The 23,876-nt window shown below is 57.6% G+C and overlaps 8 protein-coding genes across 8 annotated transcripts; 3 read left to right on the top strand and 5 right to left on the bottom strand.

Moving 5' to 3' along the window:
* Positions 1–136: 136 nt before the first annotated feature.
* LSCM1_00139 (uncharacterized protein) lies at positions 137–1,786 on the top strand (the record flags this gene model as incomplete). The annotated part of the gene is made up of 1 exon (XM_067317795.1): positions 137–1,786. One exon carries the CDS (start codon positions 137–139, stop codon positions 1,784–1,786), a length of 1,650 nt encoding a protein of 549 aa, XP_067173900.1.
* Positions 1,787–5,036: 3,250 nt separating this feature from the next.
* Positions 5,037–7,400, top strand: LSCM1_00138 (uncharacterized protein; the record flags this gene model as incomplete). Its single annotated transcript, XM_067317794.1, has 1 exon — positions 5,037–7,400. One exon carries the CDS (start codon positions 5,037–5,039, stop codon positions 7,398–7,400), a length of 2,364 nt encoding a protein of 787 aa, XP_067173899.1.
* A 1,426-nt stretch (positions 7,401–8,826) lies between these two features.
* LSCM1_00137 (uncharacterized protein) lies at positions 8,827–9,489 on the top strand (the record flags this gene model as incomplete). The annotated part of the gene is made up of 1 exon (XM_067317793.1): positions 8,827–9,489. One exon carries the CDS (start codon positions 8,827–8,829, stop codon positions 9,487–9,489), a length of 663 nt encoding a protein of 220 aa, XP_067173898.1.
* A 4,541-nt stretch (positions 9,490–14,030) lies between these two features.
* On the bottom strand, positions 14,031–14,759 carry LSCM1_00136 (uncharacterized protein; the record flags this gene model as incomplete). The annotated part of the gene is made up of 1 exon (XM_067317792.1): positions 14,031–14,759. The coding sequence occupies one exon, from the start codon at positions 14,757–14,759 to the stop codon at positions 14,031–14,033; it is 729 nt and encodes a 242-aa protein (XP_067173897.1).
* A 945-nt stretch (positions 14,760–15,704) lies between these two features.
* Positions 15,705–17,837, bottom strand: LSCM1_00135 (uncharacterized protein; the record flags this gene model as incomplete). Its single annotated transcript, XM_067317791.1, has 1 exon — positions 15,705–17,837. The coding sequence occupies one exon, from the start codon at positions 17,835–17,837 to the stop codon at positions 15,705–15,707; it is 2,133 nt and encodes a 710-aa protein (XP_067173896.1).
* Positions 17,838–18,897: 1,060 nt separating this feature from the next.
* LSCM1_00134 (uncharacterized protein) lies at positions 18,898–19,974 on the bottom strand (the record flags this gene model as incomplete). The annotated part of the gene is made up of 1 exon (XM_067317790.1): positions 18,898–19,974. One exon carries the CDS (start codon positions 19,972–19,974, stop codon positions 18,898–18,900), a length of 1,077 nt encoding a protein of 358 aa, XP_067173895.1.
* A 781-nt stretch (positions 19,975–20,755) lies between these two features.
* LSCM1_00133 (uncharacterized protein) lies at positions 20,756–22,036 on the bottom strand (the record flags this gene model as incomplete). The annotated part of the gene is made up of 1 exon (XM_067317789.1): positions 20,756–22,036. One exon carries the CDS (start codon positions 22,034–22,036, stop codon positions 20,756–20,758), a length of 1,281 nt encoding a protein of 426 aa, XP_067173894.1.
* A 947-nt stretch (positions 22,037–22,983) lies between these two features.
* Positions 22,984–23,757, bottom strand: LSCM1_00132 (uncharacterized protein; the record flags this gene model as incomplete). The annotated part of the gene is made up of 1 exon (XM_067317788.1): positions 22,984–23,757. The coding sequence occupies one exon, from the start codon at positions 23,755–23,757 to the stop codon at positions 22,984–22,986; it is 774 nt and encodes a 257-aa protein (XP_067173893.1).
* Positions 23,758–23,876: the final 119 nt, after the last annotated feature.

Raw genomic sequence — 23,876 nt, 5'->3', positions numbered from 1 at the left:
CGTTGCTGTGTTGCGGACACTCCGTTTGAAAAAAGACTTGTCTGTAGATCTGTTCACAGACGGCGCCTCTCATTTGCCCAGGCTGGCGCGCGGACGTTTGTGCACTCATATGCTACACACGAGGTAGCGCGTAACAATGCCGGCGACGTTGACAAGCAACAACCGCGTTAACATCCCCGCTGTGTGCCGTGTTCGTGAGCCCAGCACGAACAAGACGGTAGGCTCCGGTGTGTTGGTCGCACCTGGGCTGTTGTTGACGTCGACTGTCGCTATCCCAACGCAGTCGCGTGCCACGCACGTTGTAGCCACCTTCTTTGAAGGTACCAAAAAACATGCCGTGGATGTGCAGCTGCAGCCACAGCGCTACTATTTCGCCTCTCGCTATCCGCCCGAAATGGACTACTGCCTCATCAGCTGCGAAGAGGCGCCACTTCTGAACGTCATACCGGTGCGGATACCACTCACTCGGAAAGAGTGGGCACCGGTGGAGGAAGGCGATGTGCTGCTGATCGTAGAGCACCCAATCGGAGACGTGGCCGGCACGGCGGCAGGCGCGTTAGACCGGAAAACGACCTCCCCCTCCATGCTCACCGCAACGGGCGAAAGTGCCTTCGATCACGTGCAGGTGCCGTACGTGGAGCAGAAGCGTTTCGAGGAAGTACTGCGCTGCCGCGGCGATGTGAGCTTCCTCAAGTCCAACGGCAACTGGATGACGGCGGGCTGTCCCACCTTCAATGAGTATGGCCAGCTGGTGGGCTTGCAGACCCAACGCATGGCTGATGGCGAGGGGGTCGTAAACCGTATCCTGTCGTTGATCTCGATTGTGAAGCATCTCTTCGCGAATGCGCAGCTGCCGCATCTCCCACAGGAAGGGCTTTCGTTCAAGGACGTGTGGGACACATGGTACGCGACGAACGACATCGCCCGCATCATCGCTATCCTCGCCAACTTCAAAGGCAAGCCCATGGTGCAGCAGGTGACATGTCACCTGTGCGAGCTGACGGCGAAACCAGATTTGGTCAATAGTATCGCAGTGAACGGCGGTATCGAGGTTATTCTACAGAATCTTAGCCTCTTCCATAGCGACCAGACGCTTTCCGAAATCGGGCTGCGCGCTCTCTGGAACGTCAGCATTGGCGAGGAGGCGCACCTTGCGACGATTAGTAGAATGGAAAGCGTGTGCACGATCCTCGACGTCCTGGAGACCTTCCCAGCAAACGAGACGGTGCTCCAGTTTGGCGCGGTCCTCCTGCACAATATCGCTCGCTGTCGTGCAGCGCCCAACTTTTCACAGGATTTGGGCGACCGTGCGCTGGCGGCGTTGTACCCCGGCTTTCAGAAATACCGGGATAGCGTCGTGCTGCAGAAGTTCGCGCTCGGCTTCTTTGCAATCCTTGTGCGACTGAACGAGGCGTTTGCGCGCGATTTGGTGCAGCGAGGGATCGTCCCGCACCTCCTCGACGTCCTCGAAAGGCAGCTGAAGCAAATCTTCCTCATGGAAATACTTATCGGATTTGTCGCCGAGCTGGCGCAGTACCCCCAAACAGTGGAGGCGATGTGCACACATGCCGGGCAGTACGCCGCTACGACCATGTCGTACTTCATTGACCTCCTTATTCACGTCATCTTCGAATACAAGGACCTCGACAGCCTCTTGGTGAATGGCAACCGGGCGCTGTGGGGACTTGGGAATGTGCCCACCTGCCGCGCCCTCATTTTGGAGAATCCGCGAGGCACCGATGCACTGCGTCTCTCACTTCCAGCACTCATAGCAGGCACTCACTAGTAGCCCCGTTTTTTTCTGTAGTTCGCGTGCGTGTGTGGGCGTGTGTGTTGGCGATGATATCTGCCCATACCGCACACTTTTCTTCTCACCCGGGGCCGAGCCCTTATGTGGGAGGAGGAGGATGGGTGGCACTTTATCGAATCTTCGATGAACACAACGGAGAAAACCTACCACCGATGCCGCCGCCGTGCTTCGGTGTACAGTGAGGGAGAGTCCCCATGATGTGTGTCGCTTCTCTCGGTTGCTTTGCTATGATGCAAGGGGGCCTTTCTGGTACGCTTTGTGTGTGTTGGTCGGCGCCCCGTCTGCTACCTTTTCCGACCTCTTTGATGTACGTTAGTGTATCTCTCTCTTTTTTTCTGAGTATTGTGTGTATCTCCAGTGGCAGACCAGCCTTCGTGGAAGAAAGGCAGTGAGCCCAGCTCGCGAAAGAACAACAAAAAAGGCACAGGTGTGGCCTCCGCTACCAAAACGACCGCCCCACGGACAGCTGCGTGGTTTTCATTTTCCTACGGCGATAGCCCCTGGGATGGCTCCACTACGCTCGGCTCGTCTCCCCTTTGTGCTGTGTCCTTCACGCTCTTCACCTTTCTTTACCCCCCCCCTTTTCCATGCCTCGTCCCCCCTTCTTAGCGCCTCCTGACGGCCTCCCCCCTCCCCCCCGAGAGTGGACACACTTGTGCACACATTTGCACGAGTAAGGCTCTGCTGCACCTGCCGATGCTCTCACGAATCCGCTTAGCGCTACCGCACGTCCCTGCGACTTCACGTGTGCGCAAGAAGCAATGAATAGCGCGCCACCTAATCGAGCAAAGAGAAAACACCTACCACAAACCGAAGGAATAGTGGCAGCCTTCCCCCTTCGAGATGGATTCTGGACGCGAATCCTTGCGGGCTCACTAACCCTTCCTTGTGGGGACTGGGAGGGAGCGACGAGGGGACAGGCGTGGCAAGAAGAATGGAAACAGCAGCGCCCAACGTTGCTTGAGGGCTTCCGGTGATCTTTCTAGGCGGTAACACCATGAATATCCTGCCAGCCTTCTCGGCTTCTTTGAGGGGGTGGAACTCATCTCACGATTGCGGTACCGACGCTGATTTTCGTCGAGCTCGACGATGCGCTGAATGGAGACAGGAAGAACTTCAAGCAGTGCACCCTGCTGGTCATTCGAGGGTTCCCACCCACAATTGCTCGTTGACAATACTGCGTCTTTCTACCATTGGCGGTGGTGTGGTGTTTCGGGGTCTCCACTCTTCCTTTGTTTCCGCCGGTGTCGGTCACAGTGTGTGCGTGTGTGTATAGGGAGGGGGGAGGCAGCAGCAGGGCCAATGAGAACTGCTTTGTGGAGCGCATCGGTCGGCTCTCCCTCTCTCTGCATTTCGTAATCTCTCCTTCACCATTCCTCGGGCGCCTACCGACCCGTTGAGCGCGTGCCCGTTTGTTGTGACCGCGAGTGGACATTTCTCTTCTGCTTACTTTCACCTCCCCGTCCTTTTCACGTTCCGCTTGCGCAACCGTAAGCCGGAGCGATGTGGTCCACTCGAAGGTCGTTGAGGGGAGAGGAAGCGAAGGGAAAAGAAAACAAAATACCCATGAGAGAGGGGGGGTGCGGGGGGAGGTCAGCGTCTTCACGGGTCGTCAAGTGAAACCGTCATGGTCGGTAGTGCTTCGCTTCCTTTTTCTTTGTAGCGATGCATTCACAGCGACGGCTTGTGCCCGCTCGAATGGTATTCTTTTTTTTCTTCACTTTGTGTCCCGTGACGCCATGAGTTCGATCCGGTGGCGAATGAGCTCATGCGACACCTTTTCCTCTCCCCCATTTGCGGAGACGCTTGTGTTGCCTTATCATGGTAGCGGCGGCGCGTCGCATAGGCGATGTACACATAGATGTGTGTATGCGTCTGTGTGACTGTGAATGCACTGATGCCCTTGGTCCTAAAGGGCATCACAGGCTTCATGGCACCATCTGTGGCTTTACCTTTTTTTTTGGTATGCGTGTGTGTGCCAAAGGGAGAGGTGCAGTGGAGTGCTGCTCGTGCAAACGTTGTGCATCAGGAGGATCGCCGCAGCAGCACTACACGCTTTAGTCGACGCAAATGAACGTTGCTTCTGAAGAGGGGGGGGGGTCGCGGTGCCTGCTTCATAAGCTTTGGTGGGCCTGCCGGTCTGACCCTCACAACATCGCTGGCCAAGGATGACTTCTGCACTGATCGCGACTGCCATGTGCATGCGAATATATCTATTCATTTACGGATACGTGAAAAGGGTGACGCGTGGGAACCGATGTAGAGAGTACCAAAGAGGTTCCCCGGCGGATCAATGCAGGAGGCGATGTTCAGGTGCCCTCTCGCCCTATTGGATCCTCCCCTTCCCCGACCGCTGCCAAGGAAACGCATCCGAGAAATAACCACAGACACGTACGAGACGAATAAACAGTTTCAGAGAAATACACCCAACGAGGCCCGTTCCGGCACGAAACGGGCTTGCCGTTGTTGTTACACGCCCTTTCGCTTCTTCTGCGGGTCATCTGGATTCAGACTACACGTTGACCGCGCAAGCGCTCACTCTTGTCCGCGTTTGTTGGCCATCGACACGTCTTCCCCCTGTGCAGGCGCGTCCTTGAATGGTTTGCTCGCTCTCATTCTTCGGTCACTGCCCATCCCACGCTCTCCGCTGCTGCCACTATTGTCTCTCCTCTCCAACTCTCCGCCCACTGTAGTTTCGTGTGTGTGCGTGTGTGTGTGTTTACGTCACTCCCACCTCCCCCACGCCTCGGTCTCTCAATCACTATTGCGCTTCTATTCGTTCTCTCTACTCGTGTGGTGGTGCTCCTCCTCCTCCACATTCGCCATCGCCACTCTCGCCGGAAGAACGGAGAGGTTTTCGTTGGGTGTGTCTCTCTGTCGTTACTTCGAAGCAGAGCAAAACAGTTATCAACCGAAAAACAAAAAAAGAGAATCAGGAACACGTCACGGAAGTCTCCGCGTCCTTTTCCCAGGCCTGTGAAGTGGACGTACCTCCAAACATTTTGTTGTCTTTATTGGCCGTAGCTCGGGGGGAAAAAAGGCTACTCGGTGTAATCTTACTCGCCCGCTTGTGTGTGTGTGTGTGAGGCCTCCTCTCCTATACACACGAGGCTTACTGTTTCGCTGTACAGGAGCGTCTAGAGCGGCCACATTGCTGATTGGCCTCCGTGCGGCCCGAGAGCCACGATTTCACCCACCATACAAGAAAGCAAAGGCAGCGGCAACAATGGCTGCTCCTCAGGAGAGTACCACCTCGAAGGTGAAGCTGAACAAGCTCATCGTCGAGGAGCCCTACAATGACGACAACAGCGTTGTGTCCATGAACCCAAAGCGGATGGAGGAGCTCAACATCTTCCGCGGTGACACAGTTCTCGTTAAGGGCAAGAAGCACCGCAGCACCGTTTGCATCGCAATGGAGGACGACGAGTGCCCACCGGAGAAGATAAAGATGAACAAGGTCGCGCGCCGAAATATCCGCATTCACCTCGGTGATACCATTCGCATCTTGCCGTGCAAAGATGTTGCCTACGGCAACCGCATTCACGTGCTGCCCATCGACGACACGGTGGAGAACCTCTCTGGCGACCTCTTCGAGAACTTCCTGAAGCCGTACTTTCTGGAGTCGTACCGGCCCGTGAAGAAGGGCGACTCCTTCATCTGCCGTGGGGCCATGCGCTCGGTGGAATTTAAGGTCGTGGAGGTGGACCCTGGCGAGTACTGCATTGTGTCACCGGACACGATCATTCACTCCGAGGGTGACCCTATTCATCGCGAAGACGAAGAGGCGCTCGATGGAGTTGGCTACGACGACATCGGCGGTTGCCGCAAGCAGCTCAACCAGATCCGTGAGATGGTCGAGCTCCCTATTCGACATCCGGAGCTCTTCAAGAACATTGGCATCAAGCCCCCGCGTGGTATTCTGCTCTATGGCCCCCCGGGCAGCGGCAAGACGCTCATCGCGCGCGCGGTCGCAAACGAAACGGGCGCTTTCTTCTTCCTCATCAACGGCCCTGAGATCATGAGCAAGATGGCTGGCGAGTCGGAGAGCAACCTGCGCAAAGCCTTCGAGGAGGCTGAGAAGAACGCGCCAGCGATCATCTTTATCGACGAAATCGACTCCATTGCCCCAAAGCGTGAGAAGGCGCAAGGCGAGGTGGAGAAGCGTATCGTCTCGCAACTGCTAACGCTAATGGACGGCATGAAGTCGCGCTCGCAGGTGATTGTGATGGCAGCGACAAATCGCCCGAACACGATCGATCCGGCCTTGCGTCGCTTTGGCCGCTTCGACCGCGAGCTCGACATCGGCGTACCGGACGAGACGGGCCGCTTGGAGATCATTCGCATTCACACGAAGAATATGAAGCTGGCGGATGATATCGATCTGGAGAAAGTGGCGAAGGACTCGCACGGCTTTGTCGGCGCCGATTTGGCGCAGCTGTGCACTGAGGCTGCCATGCAGTGCATTCGCGAGAAACTGTCCGTCATCGACTGGGAGGATGACACCATCGATGTCGAGGTGATGAACGCGATGTGTGTGACACAGGAACACTTTCGCGAGGCGATGGCGAAGACGAACCCCTCTGCGCTGCGCGAGACGCAGGTGGAAACGCCGAACGTCACCTGGGAGGACGTCGGCGGCCTGCTCGACGTCAAGCGTGAGCTGCAGGAGCTGGTCCAGTACCCCGTCGAGTACCCGTGGAAGTTTGAGAAATACGGCATGTCGCCGCCGAAGGGGGTTCTTTTTTACGGCCCACCCGGTTGTGGCAAGACGCTGCTGGCCAAGGCAATCGCAACAGAGTGCCAGGCAAACTTCATCTCCATCAAAGGCCCGGAGCTGCTCACGATGTGGTTCGGTGAATCGGAGGCGAACGTGCGAGACGTCTTCGACAAGGCTCGCGCTGCCGCCCCTTGCGTACTCTTTTTCGACGAACTGGACTCCGTCGCCAAGTCGCGCGGGGGGCACGGCGACGGAGGGGCGAGCGACCGGGTGATCAACCAAATACTGACAGAGATGGACGGCATGAACGTCAAGAAGAATGTTTTCATCATTGGTGCAACTAACCGGCCGGACGTGCTCGACCCGGCGATCATGCGCCCTGGTCGTCTCGATCAGCTCATCTACATCCCACTACCGGACAAGGCGTCTCGGGTGGCCATCATCAAAGCGAACTTCCGCAAGTCGCCGCTGGCTGCTGACGTCGACGTGGACCAGATCGCCGCCGCCACACACGGCTTCTCCGGCGCCGATTTGGCTGGCATTTGTCAGCGCGCGTGTAAGATGGCGATACGCGAGTCGATCAACAAAGAAATTCAACTCGAGGAGCTCAAGAAGAATGGCATGCTGGACGAAAACGCGGATATCGACCCAGTGCCGGAGATAACGCGTCTTCATGTGGAGGAGGCGATGCGCGGTGCCCGCCGTTCCGTCTCCGACGCAGATATTCGACGCTACGATATGTTCAAGACCTCCTTGCAACAGAGTCGCGCCTTCGGTGCTAGTCACCCGCCCCAATCGGAGACCGGCGCACCGGCTGGTGGCCACACCGCCGCCGGCGTCACCACCGCTGACGATGATGACCTCTACAGTTAACCCTGAGAGGAGACGCGAATGTGCTGTTTTCACTGTACTTCGCCTCGTTTTTTTTTCTTTGTATGTTTGGTTACCTTTCACGCATCTTCCAATTTTTTCCCTTTGACCCTCTCATGACCGTGACTAGCGCTGCCCGTTGCCGAGGTATCACCGGCGCCGCTTTGGGCCTGTGGCAGATGTGATTCTGCCTTGGCGCTTCCCTCCGCCATTCTATAGATGTCAGTCATCGCCTCTCGATCACGAGTATGCGACGCGGATGTCGGCTGCCTCCTTGACTTGCGCGAGAGGGTCGACGCATGGATGCCAACAGCTGGCGCTTTCTCATCCGTGGATGTTCTGATTCGTGTTGATTTGATTTCCTGTTGGTTTCCTTGCTAGGGCTCATGTGCTGTTGCGATGGTGGCGCGTGAGTGACGCGCTGGCAAGGGATGCGCAGTGGGTGCGTCTGCAGGTATGTGTGTGTGTGTGTGATGCCATACAGAGGGATCTTTGCTTCGCTCGTTCTCCGCCGAGGTTTCCTGCGAAAGTGTTCCATCTCCCCCTGCCGGGCACGCCTGCCACCGTCCCCTCACGGCTCCCTTCTCACGTAGGCGGTGCCGGGTATCTGGGCCGGCGGATATTCTCTGTTGCGCTCTGTTTTTGTTGTCATGTGCCGCGGGGAAAAGGTCAGAGAAACATGGAGGGTGAAGTGCCTATGAGAGGCTCAAAAAAAAAGAATGCACGATTTTTCGTTCTCCATTGCAGCGAAAAGAGGACGGATGGGTGGCTGGGTGGGGGGCCTTTCCCGCCACAGGTTCGCTGGACAGTACCTTTCGGGTGCTCGTCGGGTCGTTCTCGCTGCGTGAGGAGTGCAATCAAATAGGTTCCACAACGAACACTCTTCCCCCGCACACGTGGGCCCACAGGCGAGTGATCAGGAGGCCAGGCAAGTGCTCGTGCCATGGCAACGCTGTGGCACCATCACCCCACCCTCTCTCCGCCGAGATATCCTCTACTCGTCCCTTCCCTTTCTTCCCTTTCGCACAGTCGACATCACTGTCCTCTCACGCCCTCAACGCGCACATCACAGCCACCCGAACGCCCGCCATTTTTTCCCGTTATTCTTCGCTGGCTTTTGTTTCCGTTTGATGGCTACACTTTGGCCTTACTCACCTGTTGCTTCTTTACATATATATACTTATTTTTTCCTGTTCGTGTGTCTTTTCCCTCTCTCCAGTGCAGCCCACGGTCGTCTGCCTCCCGCCACATTCGTTCGCACCGCCACGGTCGTTCATGAGCGGCTCTCGGTACGTTCTGTGTGTGCGCACTAGCCAGTGCCGACTTGGAGCAACGAGTGTGCGGGTGTATGAGTAGCGTGTGTGCGTGTGCCGAGCGCTCCAGCGCGGATCGACCTGCAGCAAGTAGAAGTTGAGAGAAGCTGTTCCCCATGCCGCTATTTATCATTCTGTTCGGCGCCCCTGGGAGTGGAAAGGGAACGGTGAGCAATTTGCTCGTAAAGCAGTACGGCTTTGTGCACCTGAGTGCCGGTAATCTGCTGCGCGAAGAGGTGCGCAAAAGGTCTCCGCTTGGGCTGCAGTGTGCAGCCATCATGTCCGAGGGCAGCCTTATCCCGGACGAGCTGGTCATCGACCTCGTATGCCACCGCCTTAGGAAGCCGGATGTGCAAGAGCGCGGCATCCTCCTCGACGGCTTCCCACGAACATTACGGCAGGCGGAGGAGCTTAGCACGCGTGGCTTCAAGTTTGACATGATGATCTTCCTCAACGTGTCGCCGGTGGTGCTGCTCGAGCGATGCCTTTCCCGGCGTGTCGACCCGGTGACCGGACGCATTTACAACCTCAAGAGCGACCCGCCGCCGCCGAACATTGTGGACCGTCTTCAAATCCGCTCCGACGACACAAGGGAGAAGCACGAGCGTCGCATGCAGATCTACAACAATCAAAAAGCGTCCCTCATCGGCCACTACTCGAACATCATAGTCGAGGTGGACGCAGATCCGGAGATCCAAATCGTCGTCAAGACGCTAGAAAAAACGATCGACAGGCAGTTGCAGAACATCAACACCCAGGCTCCTGTGGCGAAGCTTTAAGGTCGAAAGAAGTACCCACGTGTGTGCCCATGAACTCGTTGCACTGTGACGAGGACGCTAAGAGGACTCGATTCTTGCATTCAACAGAACGGGTTGTTGGCAGCTTCCGAGGAGCTGCTTGTTTCGCTGTCCCCACCCCCTTCCTCCGTGGTTGGGGCGATGCCGCACGGATGTCCTCTTTCAGCTCCTTTACAGTGCTTTAGCTGCGCATTTCTTCCTCAGCCCCAACCCCCTGCATCGCTTCTTCGCCGTCCTTCCCCCATCTCCCCTCTCTGCATCGGTGTATTCCTGCTTCAGGAAGCCGTCTGCGGTGTCCTCACTTCGTCCCGACACGCCACCGCCTTCCAACGCGCTCCCTCTCCCCCACCCCCCCCACCCACATACACACCACCACCACCACCACCCCCTTCCCCGACAGGTGCAGAAAAGAACAAATATGTTCTTTTCTCGCTCCACTTAAAGTCTGTCTTCCGCTCTCTCTCCCTCTCCCTCTCACACTACGTCGTTCCTTCTCGCTCAGAGGATTTCGGGCACTGCGCATCGCGATGGATGCTGGTGTCTCTCTGCCTTGTTGTTTTCGCGTCTTACTTTGGCTGGTGAAACCACCACCGCCACCTTTGTTATTATTTTGTTCTTCGGTGCACCCTCACCGCATTTCACGTACGCCGACGGAGCCATCCGTCCTTTCACCACATGCGCAGCAAAAGGGCACGGCGGTGCCTCCACGTGCAACAGCAACGGGAAAAGAAGAATAGGAGGGCGCGAAGGGGGAAACAGATATGACTCGCCCCTTCTACCTCTCTCCTTCATGGTGTGCACGTGTGAGATGGGTGGGGTGCTCGATTTCGCTTCCTCTCCTCTTTTTCGTCCTTTGTGTTCTGTGGCTTCCGGACAGCACACCGTACGACCCTTACCCTCCCCCCTCCCCCACACACACGTAGAGCCGTCTGCTTTCTTCTTTCGCAGCAGTGCAAGCTCGCCTTGGTCGAGATTTCTCACCGATTACTTCCCTGTCCGTCTGCCTCACATTTTAGCTTCCGGCATCGCCCACCCTCTGTGCAACGTGCCCATCATCATTCCTCCTTTTTTGCTCTCTCGGTGGCATGGTGAGGTGGACGGCTGCCATGGACTGTGACATACACGCACATATATATAAATATGCTGGCATCTGGTCGTTTGTGTACCCCCACCCCACTCTGCGTTGCTCGTGTGTGGTGGGTCGCTGCGCGTCCTGATGCTTTTCGCAGCTCTTGAGGAGAGGTGGGACAGTTCTCGTGGGTTGCCGCCGTGGTGGTGAGCACGTGCTTAATGGTCGCCTCAAGCAATGGGTAAGCGGCTTGGCTTACCCTACCTTATGCCGGCTCCCTTTTTCTTTTGCGTGCCTATTTCTTCAAGGCGCAACGGGCTGCCGTGGCGGCGCTGTTCAGGGCGGCTTCCGCCGAGGGTGGTGCCTTGCACACACGTTGCCATGCGAGCTTCCTCTTCGCTAGCAGAGGAATATTTGTTTAAAACACCTGTAATTAAGTGACAAGTCAAACAGCCAAAGTACATAGTTACGCCAATAGCTGGGGTGCTGTGTTGCCCATCCCTGTGACAAGATGCGGGACACCAACCCTTCCTTGCGCAGACTTGTCGACGAAAACCGCTGGAGGCATCGCATGCGATGCGCAGACCTCGGCACCTGTTCCAAGCAACCGTCACAAGTACCACCGCGCACGCGTACCTCCCCCTGCGGGGTTGGTTTTCCTCAACTAATTCTCGTTTTGTCTGCTGACCTTCGCAGTGTATGTACTTGTATGTGCCCCCTCCCCCCACCCTAATGTGCGTGCGTGCCCCTCATGTTTGTTAGCTCCACATGCGAGGGGATGGTGTTTTGTTCTCGAGCTCTTCCCCAGGCGCGCGTCTGACGGACCTTCTCCCTCCTTCTTAATCCCTGCGAGTGTAGCGACGTGTCGTAGCTACTCTCAGTGCCTGTGCGGGTGATTTTGGTCGCCAGGAAAGTATTCTTTGGGCTGTTTCTCAGCACATGCAGGTAGGCGTAGAAAGTGAGTGAAGTCCCTCTCTGCCCGCAGCTTCCCACAGGAACCACCGGGCCAATGCGAGGCAGCGGTCAGGACACGCACTGCAAATAGTGTGTCGGCTACGTCACGGCGCCGCCTAGCCCTCTCTATGGACACCACAGGCGTAAGCTTTGTCGCCGGCACCGCTGACACAACCCCATGCACAACCTAACTGTCGACATCAGAGGTAATATATCGCTCTGGCCTCCCACTACGTTGTGTGTCGCCGCCACAAGTGGCTTTACATTGGCAGGGGGTTGGGGGTGGGGCTCTTGCCTTCCATCGGGCGAGCATTGCCGCCCCCCCCCCCCGAATGCATTGCCGAGGTTGTCCCCCGTCGCAGGTGCCTGTGGCCGACTCCCTGGAAAGGCAACGGACCCGGGCTTCCCAGCGCGAAAAAAAAGCGTGTTGCACGCCTACTGCTGTGCTTCCGTGTCTCTTTTCTACCCCCCCCCCCCCCCCTGCCGTGCCGCCAGAGATGTCGACTGCTGGCAACTGCGTGACTTGCTAGCTTCCCCCTTCCCAGACACATACACTACTCACAGCGCACTGCTATCGCCTTCATGCGTACTTCAACTTTTGCCGCTTCTGCTTCTTCCCGTCTGCTTCCATTATGGCTTCGCTCTGTGGCGAGCAAACCCATCCACACACGCCACCGATCACACTGGAAAAAAGGGCCATTGGCGCTGCGAGGACCCCTTTCCCCTGGGCCGCGGTGGCGCCGCGAGGCGGGCCCCCGGAACGCCGGCGCGCTACCTGGGACATGAGGCAGGGTTGGCGCAGCGCCACGGCATGCTGCCGCCCCCACGAGGCGGGTGCGAAAACTATTTCCTTCCGGCCGGAATCGAACCAGCGACCCTGTGATACCTGCTCGCTCTACAGTCACATGCTCTACCAATTGAGCTACAGAAGGCTGGTGTGCTGGGCGGTGGGGTGGGAGAATGGGGGTGACAGACGACGGCGCGGTACTGGAGAGGGAAAAGAAGAGGCCACTAGGGGGATCGAACCCCTGACCTCCGTCTTACTAGGACGGCGCTCTGCCATTGAGCTAAGCGGCCACTTCGATCGATGACGTATGCCTTGTCGTATCTTACTGAAAAACACACCAAGGTACCGTACCTCCATGGTGGCCTCCCTGCATGCGCGGTAGCAGTTGTGGTTTTCGCCCAAAGTGGCCGCTTAGCTCAATGGCAGAGCGCCGTCCTAGTAAGACGGAGGTCAGGGGTTCGATCCCCCTAGTGGCCTCTTCTTTTCCCTCTCCAGTACCGCGCCGTCGTCTGTCACCCCCATTCTCCCACCCCACCGCCCAGCACACCAGCCTTCTGTAGCTCAATTGGTAGAGCATGTGACTGTAGAGCGAGCAGGTATCACAGGGTCGCTGGTTCGATTCCGGCCGGAAGGAAATAGTTTTCGCACCCGCCTCGTGGGGGCGGCTCGTGCGCGAGACAGGGTGCAGCTATCCTGTCGCCCCTGGGGTTGGGGTGTTCGCCGCCTTAAGGTGTGGACGGCGAAAGGTGTAAATCGTGTTCGTCGGGGGGGGGGGGTTGCGGGCGGGGCGTCGGCGGCGGCGTGGTGGGTGGGTCGCGGGGGGGTGGCGGGTGCCCGCGGGGTTTGCCGCCTGGGCATGGCGCACGCGCCAAACTGCGCCGCGCCCCTCGAAACTTTTGAAGCCGCGGGTGCGCCCGGCACCTCGGATTTTTTTGCTATTTGTGGTCCCTCTTGTGCTTTGTCTGCGCACGTCTCGTGCCTTTTGGTAGGCTCGAGGATGGAAATAGGCTGTCCAACATGCTCGCCAACGCATCGAGAAACACTCGCACCACCGCGTCCTCGGTGAGAAAGGAGAGGTGAGACGCTGAGTAGTGTTCGCAGAGCAAGCATCCTCGCCGGTGGGTCCAATGCGCCCCGGTGCGCCATGGCAATGGGCCGACATGGCGACTATAACTGGCATAGCGGGTTGGTAGGGGAAGGAGGATCGCCCCCCCCCACACACACACACAAAACTGAGACAACTCGCGGCACAGTGGTTCAGAAACACCCAGTGCCCGTGCAAGACCCCCACCTCCATTGCTATGGAACCGTCACGTCGAAAAAGATGTCCACAAGTTGACCCGGTCTTCAACGAGAGACAGAACAAGCCAACAGGCAACGCTGCAGACGTCAGTGCACCTGTTGTCAGACTAGCCTGCTGCCTCGTGATATTGTTCTTGCTGAGAGTCTCACGTGGAGAAGACGCGGCGCAACAAAACTCTCGGACGCGTGCGGCAGGCTAACGTGGCCGTCCTACAATATATATATATATGAAGAGGAAGAGTTTTTCGTTGTCACTGCCGGAGGAGGGGGAGGGGGGGGCAACACTCGCCACACGGGGAAAGGCCCCTTCGGCAGGTGCTCCTTGTGACTCCATCATCCCGCGCCAACTAGAATCGGCAAAGTCTTCATGGGTCCAGCAGGGTAACCCAGGTGGCAGTGTCATTGACTGTGCTACAACTTCCTTCGTTGAATCACGGGCTTGAGCTTGGCGGTGCCGGAGCGAGACGACACCACATCATCAGCTGTGGTGCCATTCTCATCATCATGCGTGTACTGCCGGAAGTGTTCCTGGTTGGTGCGAAAGCAGTTAGCTCCGTACGGGCATTTCAGCTTTCCTGCCACAGCCTCGACGACCACTTCATACTCATCGGTTGCTTCGGAGTCTACATCATCTTGGACCTTTGCGTTCGCCGCCTTTGCTTTCCGCGGCGGCGCTCGTGGCCGCTTCTCGCCGCTAACAGCGGGACGTGACTCCCCATCCTCGGCAGTGCCGCTCGCCTTTGCCTTTGCCTTTGCCTTCGGCTTAGCAGCCTTGCCACCTTTTCCCTTCAGCTCAGCAGCCGCAGGGGAGTTGGCGACGTCGCCGATGCGGCCGAGGATCGATGTATCCCCCACTAACAACCCCTCGCGCATCTTCTGCACGAGGGCCTTATCAGCGGGCGCCAAGTCGTCCTCTCCTTGGATGGCATCGATGTCGCCGCTTCCCTTTGCGTTGCTCAGTTGTCGCTCTGTAAAGCAGCAGAGATGGCGCCATTTCCAAGACTCGATGCCCTCGTCGCTGAATGGCATGATCACCTCAGTGCCAATGCGGAGTTCGTTTTTTTGAATGCTTTTGCCACATGACGTATTCGAGCACTTGGCTCGCCCTGACTTGGAGTACTCAACACACAACTTGGGCATCGCTCTCTAATCTCGCCTTTCCGGCCTCGTTCTTTCGGTGTCGGGAGAGGTTCTGTGTGGCGCAACCATGCATATCTTTCGAGTGTGTATGCGTGCGAGGAAAAGGTAGGGTTGGGCGAAGGGAGGGAAGGACGGAAGAAGGGATATGGTGGTGTACGCGAAGCGTAGCACTGAGAAGAAGCGGAAGAACAGTGTCTCAGTCTGCAAGCGGCGTGCCATCCGTTGCGTGCTCTCCATTGAGTACCGGGAAGGGCCAAAGTCGCCTATTTCCTCGTGAGTGACTGGTAAGCGTGGGCGCATGCACAAAACCTGTGCCTGCCCCCTGCGCCGAGCTCGCCCCACGCGCGGTACTGCCTCACTCCCCTCAGAAATATCTTTTCTGGCAACCTTTGGTGTCGTCCACTACCCCACCCCCACTCTTTCTTCTCACGGCGAAGCAAGGTCACCAGCGTCAATACCGCTCAGCAGGTCCTTCTACCTCGACAAGGGAGCTCAAGGCACGGAGAGAAGGGGCGTTCTCTCTTGGGGCAGTTCGCGAGCCCTTGCGCGTGCTGAAAGGGGCATTCGAACAAACGAACAAAAAAAGCTAACGGAGACAGGAGAAACACCACACCACAAAAGAGGAACGCGTGTGTGTGTGGGAGGGGGGGGGACGGGCGGCCACATTATCGAGGTTAACAGAACGGAGGGTATACACACTCAAAACATGGGCGCGCACACGTGTGCATATGCAGACGCCATCGTGCAGACATGCACGAGAGGGATTCACCTCATGACCTTAGCCTCCCACCATTTGGTCTCATGGTCCCTCTTCTCACAGACGCGCATACGATCCATCAGAACAGGAGACACGGCAACCCACACCATCATGCGTGGAGAAGGCCTCCCCTTCTTTTCGTTTTCGCGGCGGGGTCGAGGCGGCCTTCCGAATCCCTCCGCTTTCCACTACAATACAGAGGCGAGGATCTCATCCACAACAGCCTGAACGCGAGAGTCCATTGTCGTTGTAGCGTAGAGCCCGCTCTTGAAGGCCACAGCCAGATCCTTCGTCTCCTTGTACTGCTGTCGATGAAGTGCCAGAAGCGCACGAGCGACGAGGAGAGGTTTGTCTGACGCCGTGTATAGCTCGATCGCAAGTGTGTGGGTGCTGGCTTCGGTGCTGCGGTTGTCCAGCAGGTATCCCATGTAGCGACTCGCCTTGGCCAGAGGCTCTGACAAGTCCACGTCGCTGATGTAGTAATCTTTCTCTTGCTGCTTCACCCGCTTCACCTCGTCGGCGGCGACATTGTCGAACTTCAGCTCTGGCCTCGGCACGTGCGCCGCCCGCACGGCGGCCTCGCCCATCTCGTGAATCCGCATGTAGGTGCGCACGATGGCCGGACAAAACCTCAAGAAGAACTTGTTCCTTCCCATATTATCATCGCACTCCAGCACGTCGAACCACGGGCGCATAGTGTTACGCCGAAAGACGTAGTTGTGGAAGTCGCTGAGCTCGCAGTGGTTCTGCTCGTGGTGCCGCTCGAACATGAGAAGGTTCTGCAACGCAGAGATGTAGTCTCCCTTGCGGTAGAAGGCTTCTCCGACCTCGCGCTCATACCAATAGCACTGCGACTCGAGGGCGGTGAGGTAGGTGTCACCCTCGACCACGGACGGCTTGTAAAAGAGCTGCATCGTCGCCTCCCCTTTCTCCACCTGGTTGTCACGAAAGTAGTACTTGGCCGCCTTGCTGTTCAAGTACTTGTCTTGCAAATCCAACCGTCGCGCCACATCTGCCTGCTCGACTGCCTCGGCTGTCCTGCCCTCGCGCGCCAGAATCTTCGCCTTTTCGAGGTACAGCAGCTCTAGTGTCGGTGTGTGGGCGATGGCCTTCTCAATGTAGGAATGCGCCTGCGCGTAGTCGCCGATGCGGCGGTAGTGCGACGCGAGAAACGTGTGCACCCAGAGAATGTAGCACGGGTTCGCCTCCCCCCCAAAGCGCGAGAAGTCCTTGGCCTGAAGCTCCTGCTCCATCGTTGTGAAGACGTCGCCGATCTGTGCGGCTCGCGCGGCATCCACGTACAACGACTTGAGTACGCTAAACAAGGAGGGAATCATCCGCTGGATGTACGGTGTGGCGAAGGCGGCCAGACGCTCATGGAACTCCTCGATGGGCACGCAGTCCAGCGCATGTCGTTTTGCGTAGTCGCACGTTGGGCAGGCCTTCAAGACACGATCGATGATCTCCATGTACTTCTCCGTGTACCCCGGCAGGGGGCGAAGGTAGCGGTCGAGTGGAATCTTTTGCAGGTGAGCGAGGGCTACGATGCTGTCCGCCTCGGATACACCCATTGTGATCACCTCCATGTAGCGCTTCTCGGCTTCACCGCGCTGGCCCAGCTGCGCATGCGCCTTGGCGCGCAGCAGCGACTTCGTCTCTACGTCAATTATCTCGCTGTCGTGCTTCTTCAGCAGCTCCAGGGCGCGCTGCGGCGCCCCACTCTCCAGCTCGAGCTCCACGCGGTACAGCTGTGCCTCACTCACTTCGATGGGGCTGTCGCCAGCGTCCATAATAGATGTCATGGTGTCCATAACAGCTGCAGCAATCCTGCTGTGGCCTAGAATGCGGTGGCCGCACGAGAGCGCTACCCAGTTAGCGCGCACGCTCGCCTTCGCCGTGACCATCTTCTCGCGCGCCTCAAGGAACAGGGGCCAGTCGCGCACTTGAATACACGCCGACGCCAAATCACGCAACACCTCTGTGTTCGCCGGATCAAAGGTCAGTGCACGCTTGAATGCCTTGACTGCTTCACCATACTTCTTGTCCAGACGCTGGCACATGCCCAACGCATGCCAGGCGACCATCGACTTGGGATTGAGAAGGATAGCCTGTTTGATGGATTCGTAGCCCTCTTCTTGCCTCTCCATGTTGTACAAAACAAGCCCGCGGCCAGCAAACGTGTCCACGTGATTGGGAACGATGCTAAGAATATTTTCAGACGTGCGCAGCGCCTTGCTGTACTCTCGATTCGAGTACTCCCGATTCATTCGGTCGAACAGGCGCTGCTGCTCCACCGGGAGCGTGGACGGCGCTGACGTCATGATTAGAGCCCTATAATGTAGAATCACACAAAAAGCACTAAGCCAGCAGGAAGGGCCGGCTGCGCAGATGCGCTTTCTCCGTGGACGAGTGCGTCTATGTGGCTACACGTATTTACTTATGATTATCACTTTTTTTCTCTTTTTGTGGCGTGCGTGCGATTGTGTGTGTGTGTGCCTTCACCACTTGGGGGAGATAAGAAGACTTGCTGACACGCAGAAGAGGTTCAACGATGGGGAAGCGGGAGGGACGAGGTGGGAATGGGAAAAGGGAGGAAGAAGAGAGAGGAATGGACGGCTAGAAGACCCAGCTGATGAGCAGTACGAGCTCGCATTGAAGACGCCTGCAGCGCGTTGCGCGGAGGCCCTTTCGCGTGTCCGCGAGAGACGGGGATTAAAGGGTAAAAGAAAAGACACAAAAAATACGGAACAACAACTCACCTGCGGAAGTGAGGCCTCCTGCTCTGGCGCAGTAAGACGAGTCGAGTGGCACCTCTGCTTTCGCTATCTTCTGTGCGTTCTGTAAACTTTCAGCCATCCGGCGATATTGCTGTAGTGAGTAACGACTACTTCTACCCCCTCCCCTCTGCGACACGCACCCACGCACACACAACTCTGACAACCGTGAGAAGGGAGAAGGAGGGGGAGAAGTGGAGTCGATGTTCAGCAAGAATGGCACTTATCTTCACCATCGAAGATGTGACGGCAAACTCTGTGACGATGCAACGACGTAGACGTCTATGCGCGCAGAAACACACACACACACATACACAGATACGCATACACACGAGAAAAAGATTTCACAATAAGAATATTTTAAAGATCAGAAACGCGGCGTGAACACCACAGCACCGGTGCAGTAAAGGATAGAAACGGAAGTCATCTGTGCTCTCTTTTGTCCTTCACACTTCAGCACGCATACCCCGCCTCTTTCCCCTTTCCTTCCCAGTCCTCTACATGAGCGCCGTGAAGAGCCGACCTACCGCCGTGGCTGCGGTAGCGGCGGTGGGCAACGGCCGTCAGGACCGTATAAGGAGGTATGGTCGGGGCAGATTTTCGGTTCCTAGACCGCGGCCCGCATCCCTCCCGAGAGGGATCGATCCACAAGCACCAGCTTCCGTGCCTCATCCACTGCTTTGATGTGATAGACGCAGCTCGAATCGACAGGCAAGGGAAGCGTGAATGCAGTGACGCCCTTGTCGAATGTCAGGGTGGAGGACACCACTTCTACAGCTGCCGCGCTGGTGTCTGTTGTCGTTGTTACTTGGACGACAATATTCGGCTGCGCCTCGGCGCTGAGACCCTCCAGCTTCACAGAGCAAGCCTTCTCAGCCCGCTCCACGATGAGCGCGATAGCTGCTTGCTCCTTAAGCGTTGCGTTTTCCAGCAGATGCATTGAATGCGCAGCGAAGAGAATGGCCGCCGCCAGCAGCCGGGGGAAGAGCTGAATGGTAACGAAGATCAGGACAAGGTGCCCAAGGTAGCGAGACTGCATGCGTGACTTGTTATGGCGACTCACAATCACAATAAAGGCCACCGTCATGAACATAAAGAGCAAGACGGCATCGCCGAGGAGTCGCATCTGCGAGCGACGTCGTGCTTCATCAGCGTACTCGAAGCCCCCAGCGAAGTCTCCTGCGGAGAATCCAGCCGAGGACTTGCCGCCCCACCGGCCATCTTGCTTCAAGGCTGCGTGGATAACGTCATATGCTTCTTTTACGCTTTGGAACGCAGCCTCATCCCGATTCGTAGCGTCGCTTGCGCGACCGCTCCCCGCAGCCGAATCGGGGTGGAAGTGCTTTGCGAGAATATAGTAGTGGCGCTTGAGAGATGCCTCGGTAATAGAATCCCCGGCACGGAAGCCCAGCCGCTCCTCAAAGTTTGACGAGCTCCACTTGGCTGCACGAATGACTGCCTCCTCGTCTCCGGGTGGGGCACCACATGAAGCAGAGCGGCACTGCTCTGCCGTCGCGCACCATCGCCGCGCCGACTCCATCACCACTGGGTTGGCCATTGCCGTGGCCCCATTGGCTAAGGTGAAACGACGTGGTACGAATGCGCGGCAGGGCAACGCCTGCGGACATCGGCTTGCCAGCGCCGCCAGCACATGGTTCTTACTGCGGCTGACTCTTTTCAGCATTTGGACGGACAGCGAGGGGGAAAGAAGAGAAGGCGTGCCAGTCTCCAGCAACGTGTGCCTCCCTATATGTAGCGCAGATGCCAAATCGGCCCTCGCGCTCTCGGCTATGGCATGCATGCCTCCAAGCCAGCAAACGTCAGGAAAGGGGTGATGAGAAAAGAGGCACCAGTATGCGAACAGGCATTTTCGCATAACATGAATGAGTCGTGTGTCAAGCTTGGCGATGAGGTAGCGAGCTGAAATGCGGCGCGGATTCGCGTAAGCGATCAAGAGTCGTTCCACGCAACGCGGTGTATCACCACCCACCGAGGTCGATGCATTCACACCCTTCAGTGCGAAGCCAGTACACCGTCAAAAAGCTGCCACTCCCTCCCCCCACCTCCACATATGCGAGCACCTAACGTTATGTCAACAGACAGGCTTCTCACTCGCTGCGATGCCCTCAAGCGACGTATTTTATGTACGTACCAATGTCTGCTTGTGTGTATGTGTGTTTGCGAAGCAAACGAAACGATAGCGCGGTCTATGTGCCGATGTACCTCTGCTAACGAGGCAGCCACGTCGAGAGCATCACAAAGCCAATCGCGACAGGTTCTCACGTTCACATGCAGACGCTGACGCGCGCCATTTGCGAGGTGCTGTCCCATAGCTCACCATCTTCCACGCCTCAGACGGCATGCAAGCAGACGCAGTCCGAATATGGGCTGCCTACCCTGCTGACTTTTCCACAGTGCGGCCTTCTCACGGGGCATCTCTTCTTCTCCGCCCGCACCTCTCTCCGTTATAGCCCGTAGCGAGCACGTATATCAGACAAAATCGAGGCCGCATCCTCGTACACGGAGCCCGCTACCGATGTGCTCGCCTCTGACGCTGTGCGTGCTCCTGCACCGGTGACATGGCTCATCCTGGTGTCCAGACCGCTGCCAAGCAGCCCAGCTTTCTCGCCATTTATTCGATCAGCTGTCTCGCAAGGCGCGCTGTTAGGCCTTATTGCCGCTGCCGCTGGAGGCAATGATGCCTGTGTCCGCTTTTCTACATCCGGCCTGGGCACCACAGAGCCCACGACGGCGGCCCTGTCGTGGTCAGCGACGGGTGCAAGCCTGGTGGCAGCTGGAATCAACGAGGGGGTTGAGTTTTTTGGCGCACTTTCGCTAGGTGGCGAACATGCAGCGCGAGGGTGCAGCGGGGCTGGTGACTTGCCATGCGAAACAGCACCTCCCTCCGCTTCGTCTTTCCGCGCCGCGCACCGCAGCTGAAGCACCTCTGTCGCTAGCGACCGCAACACGGCGGCGACGATGGGACTCACGTCATCGAACCAGCTGTAAGGGTATGATGGCCCATCATATGTGGGCGATAGACGGTGGAACTCAGCGCAGATACAGCTGTCCACGTGCGCGGCCGAGATGCGTATCTCGGACGTGCCGTGACTGTGACAACTGCGTTGATTTGTCTGGACCGAACCGGTACTCCGCAACAGTAACTCTGCTTGGTGGCGGTTCGGAAGGTGGGCCCTTTCGTACTGGGCAGCGTCACACTGCTCCCGTAGGGTATCCAGCATCGCGTCTTGTTCCGCCACAATTGTCTCTAGCGCCTGGATCTGCTGGCGCTGTTGGGCGGAGCGGCGCCGCTCGTCGACCATCTGACGCGACACGCGCACGACCACCTGCTGCAGTTGCAGAAGCAGACCAGAGGCAGCGTCATCCATGTCCTCTTCAGAGCCAGCAAGGATCACATGCTTTTCACGATGCGGCGATTGAGAAGACAGCTGCCCTCGCGGAGTCAAAGGCATCCGAGTTGCCCCTTTCGTCGAGCGAGTTGCGGACTGCATTCTGTTCGCGGTCTCGTGGACGCCGCCCCAGCGTGGCGAAGCGGAGTGCCGTAGTGCATGCTCTGTTGCAGCGTCGGAGTTTCGGCGTGCAGCCGTACGTGCAATCTTGCCTTTGCTACGACGCCCCGTCTCCAACAAGATACCATAGTCCGTTTTGGATCGACGAAGCGCGCTTGCCGACACGGGGAGTGTCGCGTACGACCCACGGCCCGTATTGCTGGCGTTGTGATGCATCATCGCAGCGACGCTGAGAGGAAACTAACTGCCTATCCGCGGATGCGCTCATGCGCAGCATCTACAAGGTTGCTCGGACTTGTGCGGCGAGCGGCGTCACTGTATGCTCGATGATTCACGCGCACATATCGTGCAACAGGCGCAAGCACCGTCGCCAAACACCTACACACACACAGAAAGCGAGGTAGCGCAGCCCCCAAGGGTATACGCAAAACGAAAAAAGGGGGCGAGCGTACTTTTATATCACTATTCCTTGTTGGTAGGGTCGTGCGTGTACAGTGAACGAGAAAAAGTGAGAGAGAGGAGGGAAAGTGGGAGGGGAGCGCCTAGAGGCCCGCCACAGCGCGATTCACTGCTTAGTCGAGACGTGACGTGCACGAGAGAGAGTCAAGAAGAAAGATGAGCAACGGACAAAGAAGAGCGTGCAGCAGAGGGAGACGAGCAAGAACGGGCACCCATACCCAGGGCAGAAAGTGATGCGACTTGGTTCCGCCAAGGCGGACTCTTGCCGCCGAGAGAGAGAGCAAGGGCTTACCCGAAGCAGTCCGTCTCCGTGGTGAGGTTTAGGTGTGCTTCGATGCTGCCCAAGACTCCGAAACGTGGACCGTCGCATGAGGCGTTCGTCGCCCTCCCGTGGTAAGGAGGGTGGTGATGGAACGCCGAAAGGGCGGTCGCCACTATCCCTGCAGTGCTGCGAAGTGCGGTCGTGCAAATCCGCCAGGGTCTTATTTCGGTTTTGTTCGGTGCTTCTTCGTACTACGCCCTCCCCTACGAGGGGCGAAGGGAAACGAGCCAGGGCAACGGGGGGGCGTCGAGATTCAAGTGAGGGGGGCTGCATCTCCACCATAGCGCTGAGAGCTAGGCGCGTTGGAGCAATGAGCTACACCAGTTTACACAGCAGGGGGCTGGGGCACCAAGGTCACGTGATCGCGGCGGTTTGGTATCCATCAACGTGCTGGAAAGCGTTCCATCAAGCGCTGCTTCTCCGCCAGATACCGCTGGAACTCCTCCTCTGCCCTCGCCAACGCGCTCCGCTGCAACCAAATTTCCTCTTCTTTGCGCTTCAGCAGCCGGTCCGTTTCAAGGACGCGGCGGCGACGCTCAACTTCCTCTTCCCGCTGCGCCTCACGCTCGAGACGCTCCCGCTCGCTCCGTACGGCCGACAAACGCCGCGCCAGCCGCTCCTCCTCTCGGCGTTGCTCTTCTAACTGTGCTCGCACTGGTGAGCGTGTCGGAAACGATTGCTGTGGCGCATCGACATCCGCAGCTGCAGAAGCTCGAGCGTCCGCACCGCATCTCGACCGCGTACAGGACGCGGTGCCACCTTCGCACGGCAGTGCATACGCGGATGAGGCGCCTCCAATGGAACATATGCGGCCGAGCGACGGTGGGCGCGGGGGTGGCAGCTCCTTCTGAATGTCGACGTGCCACTCTGTTTGCGTCTGGAAGACATACAACTGGTCGTACTCGTGCAGCTGAGACAGTGATTCGAGCGTTGTCCAGCGCAGCAATACGTCGTCGTAAATAAAGACAGTCCTCAATTGAAAGGGTTCTGCTAAACTCGTGCAGCTTTCCAGTGCAGCCAACTCCTGCGCCTCTTGATTGAATATACGAGCAATGTCGCTCTCCAAGTGCGGAAGCGTAGCCGGAAAGGCGTCTAGGGTGATCTCGAGGTTCACCTTGTCGCCCGCCAAATCTGCGCAGCACAGCAAAGTGAACATAACAGGAGCTCTCTGTATGTATATATATGTGTATATGTGTATGTATGTCAACCTCCCCCGGGGGGGAGCCCGAGGTCGGCCACGCCAACACTGATGAACGTTGGCGCGTTCAAAAGGAC

Source organism: Leishmania martiniquensis, chromosome 36, assembly GCF_017916325.1.
Source record: "Leishmania martiniquensis isolate LSCM1 chromosome 36, whole genome shotgun sequence".
Classification (NCBI taxonomy): Eukaryota; Euglenozoa; class Kinetoplastea; order Trypanosomatida; family Trypanosomatidae; genus Leishmania; species Leishmania martiniquensis.
This window is presented reverse-complemented; position numbering and strand designations above follow the sequence as displayed.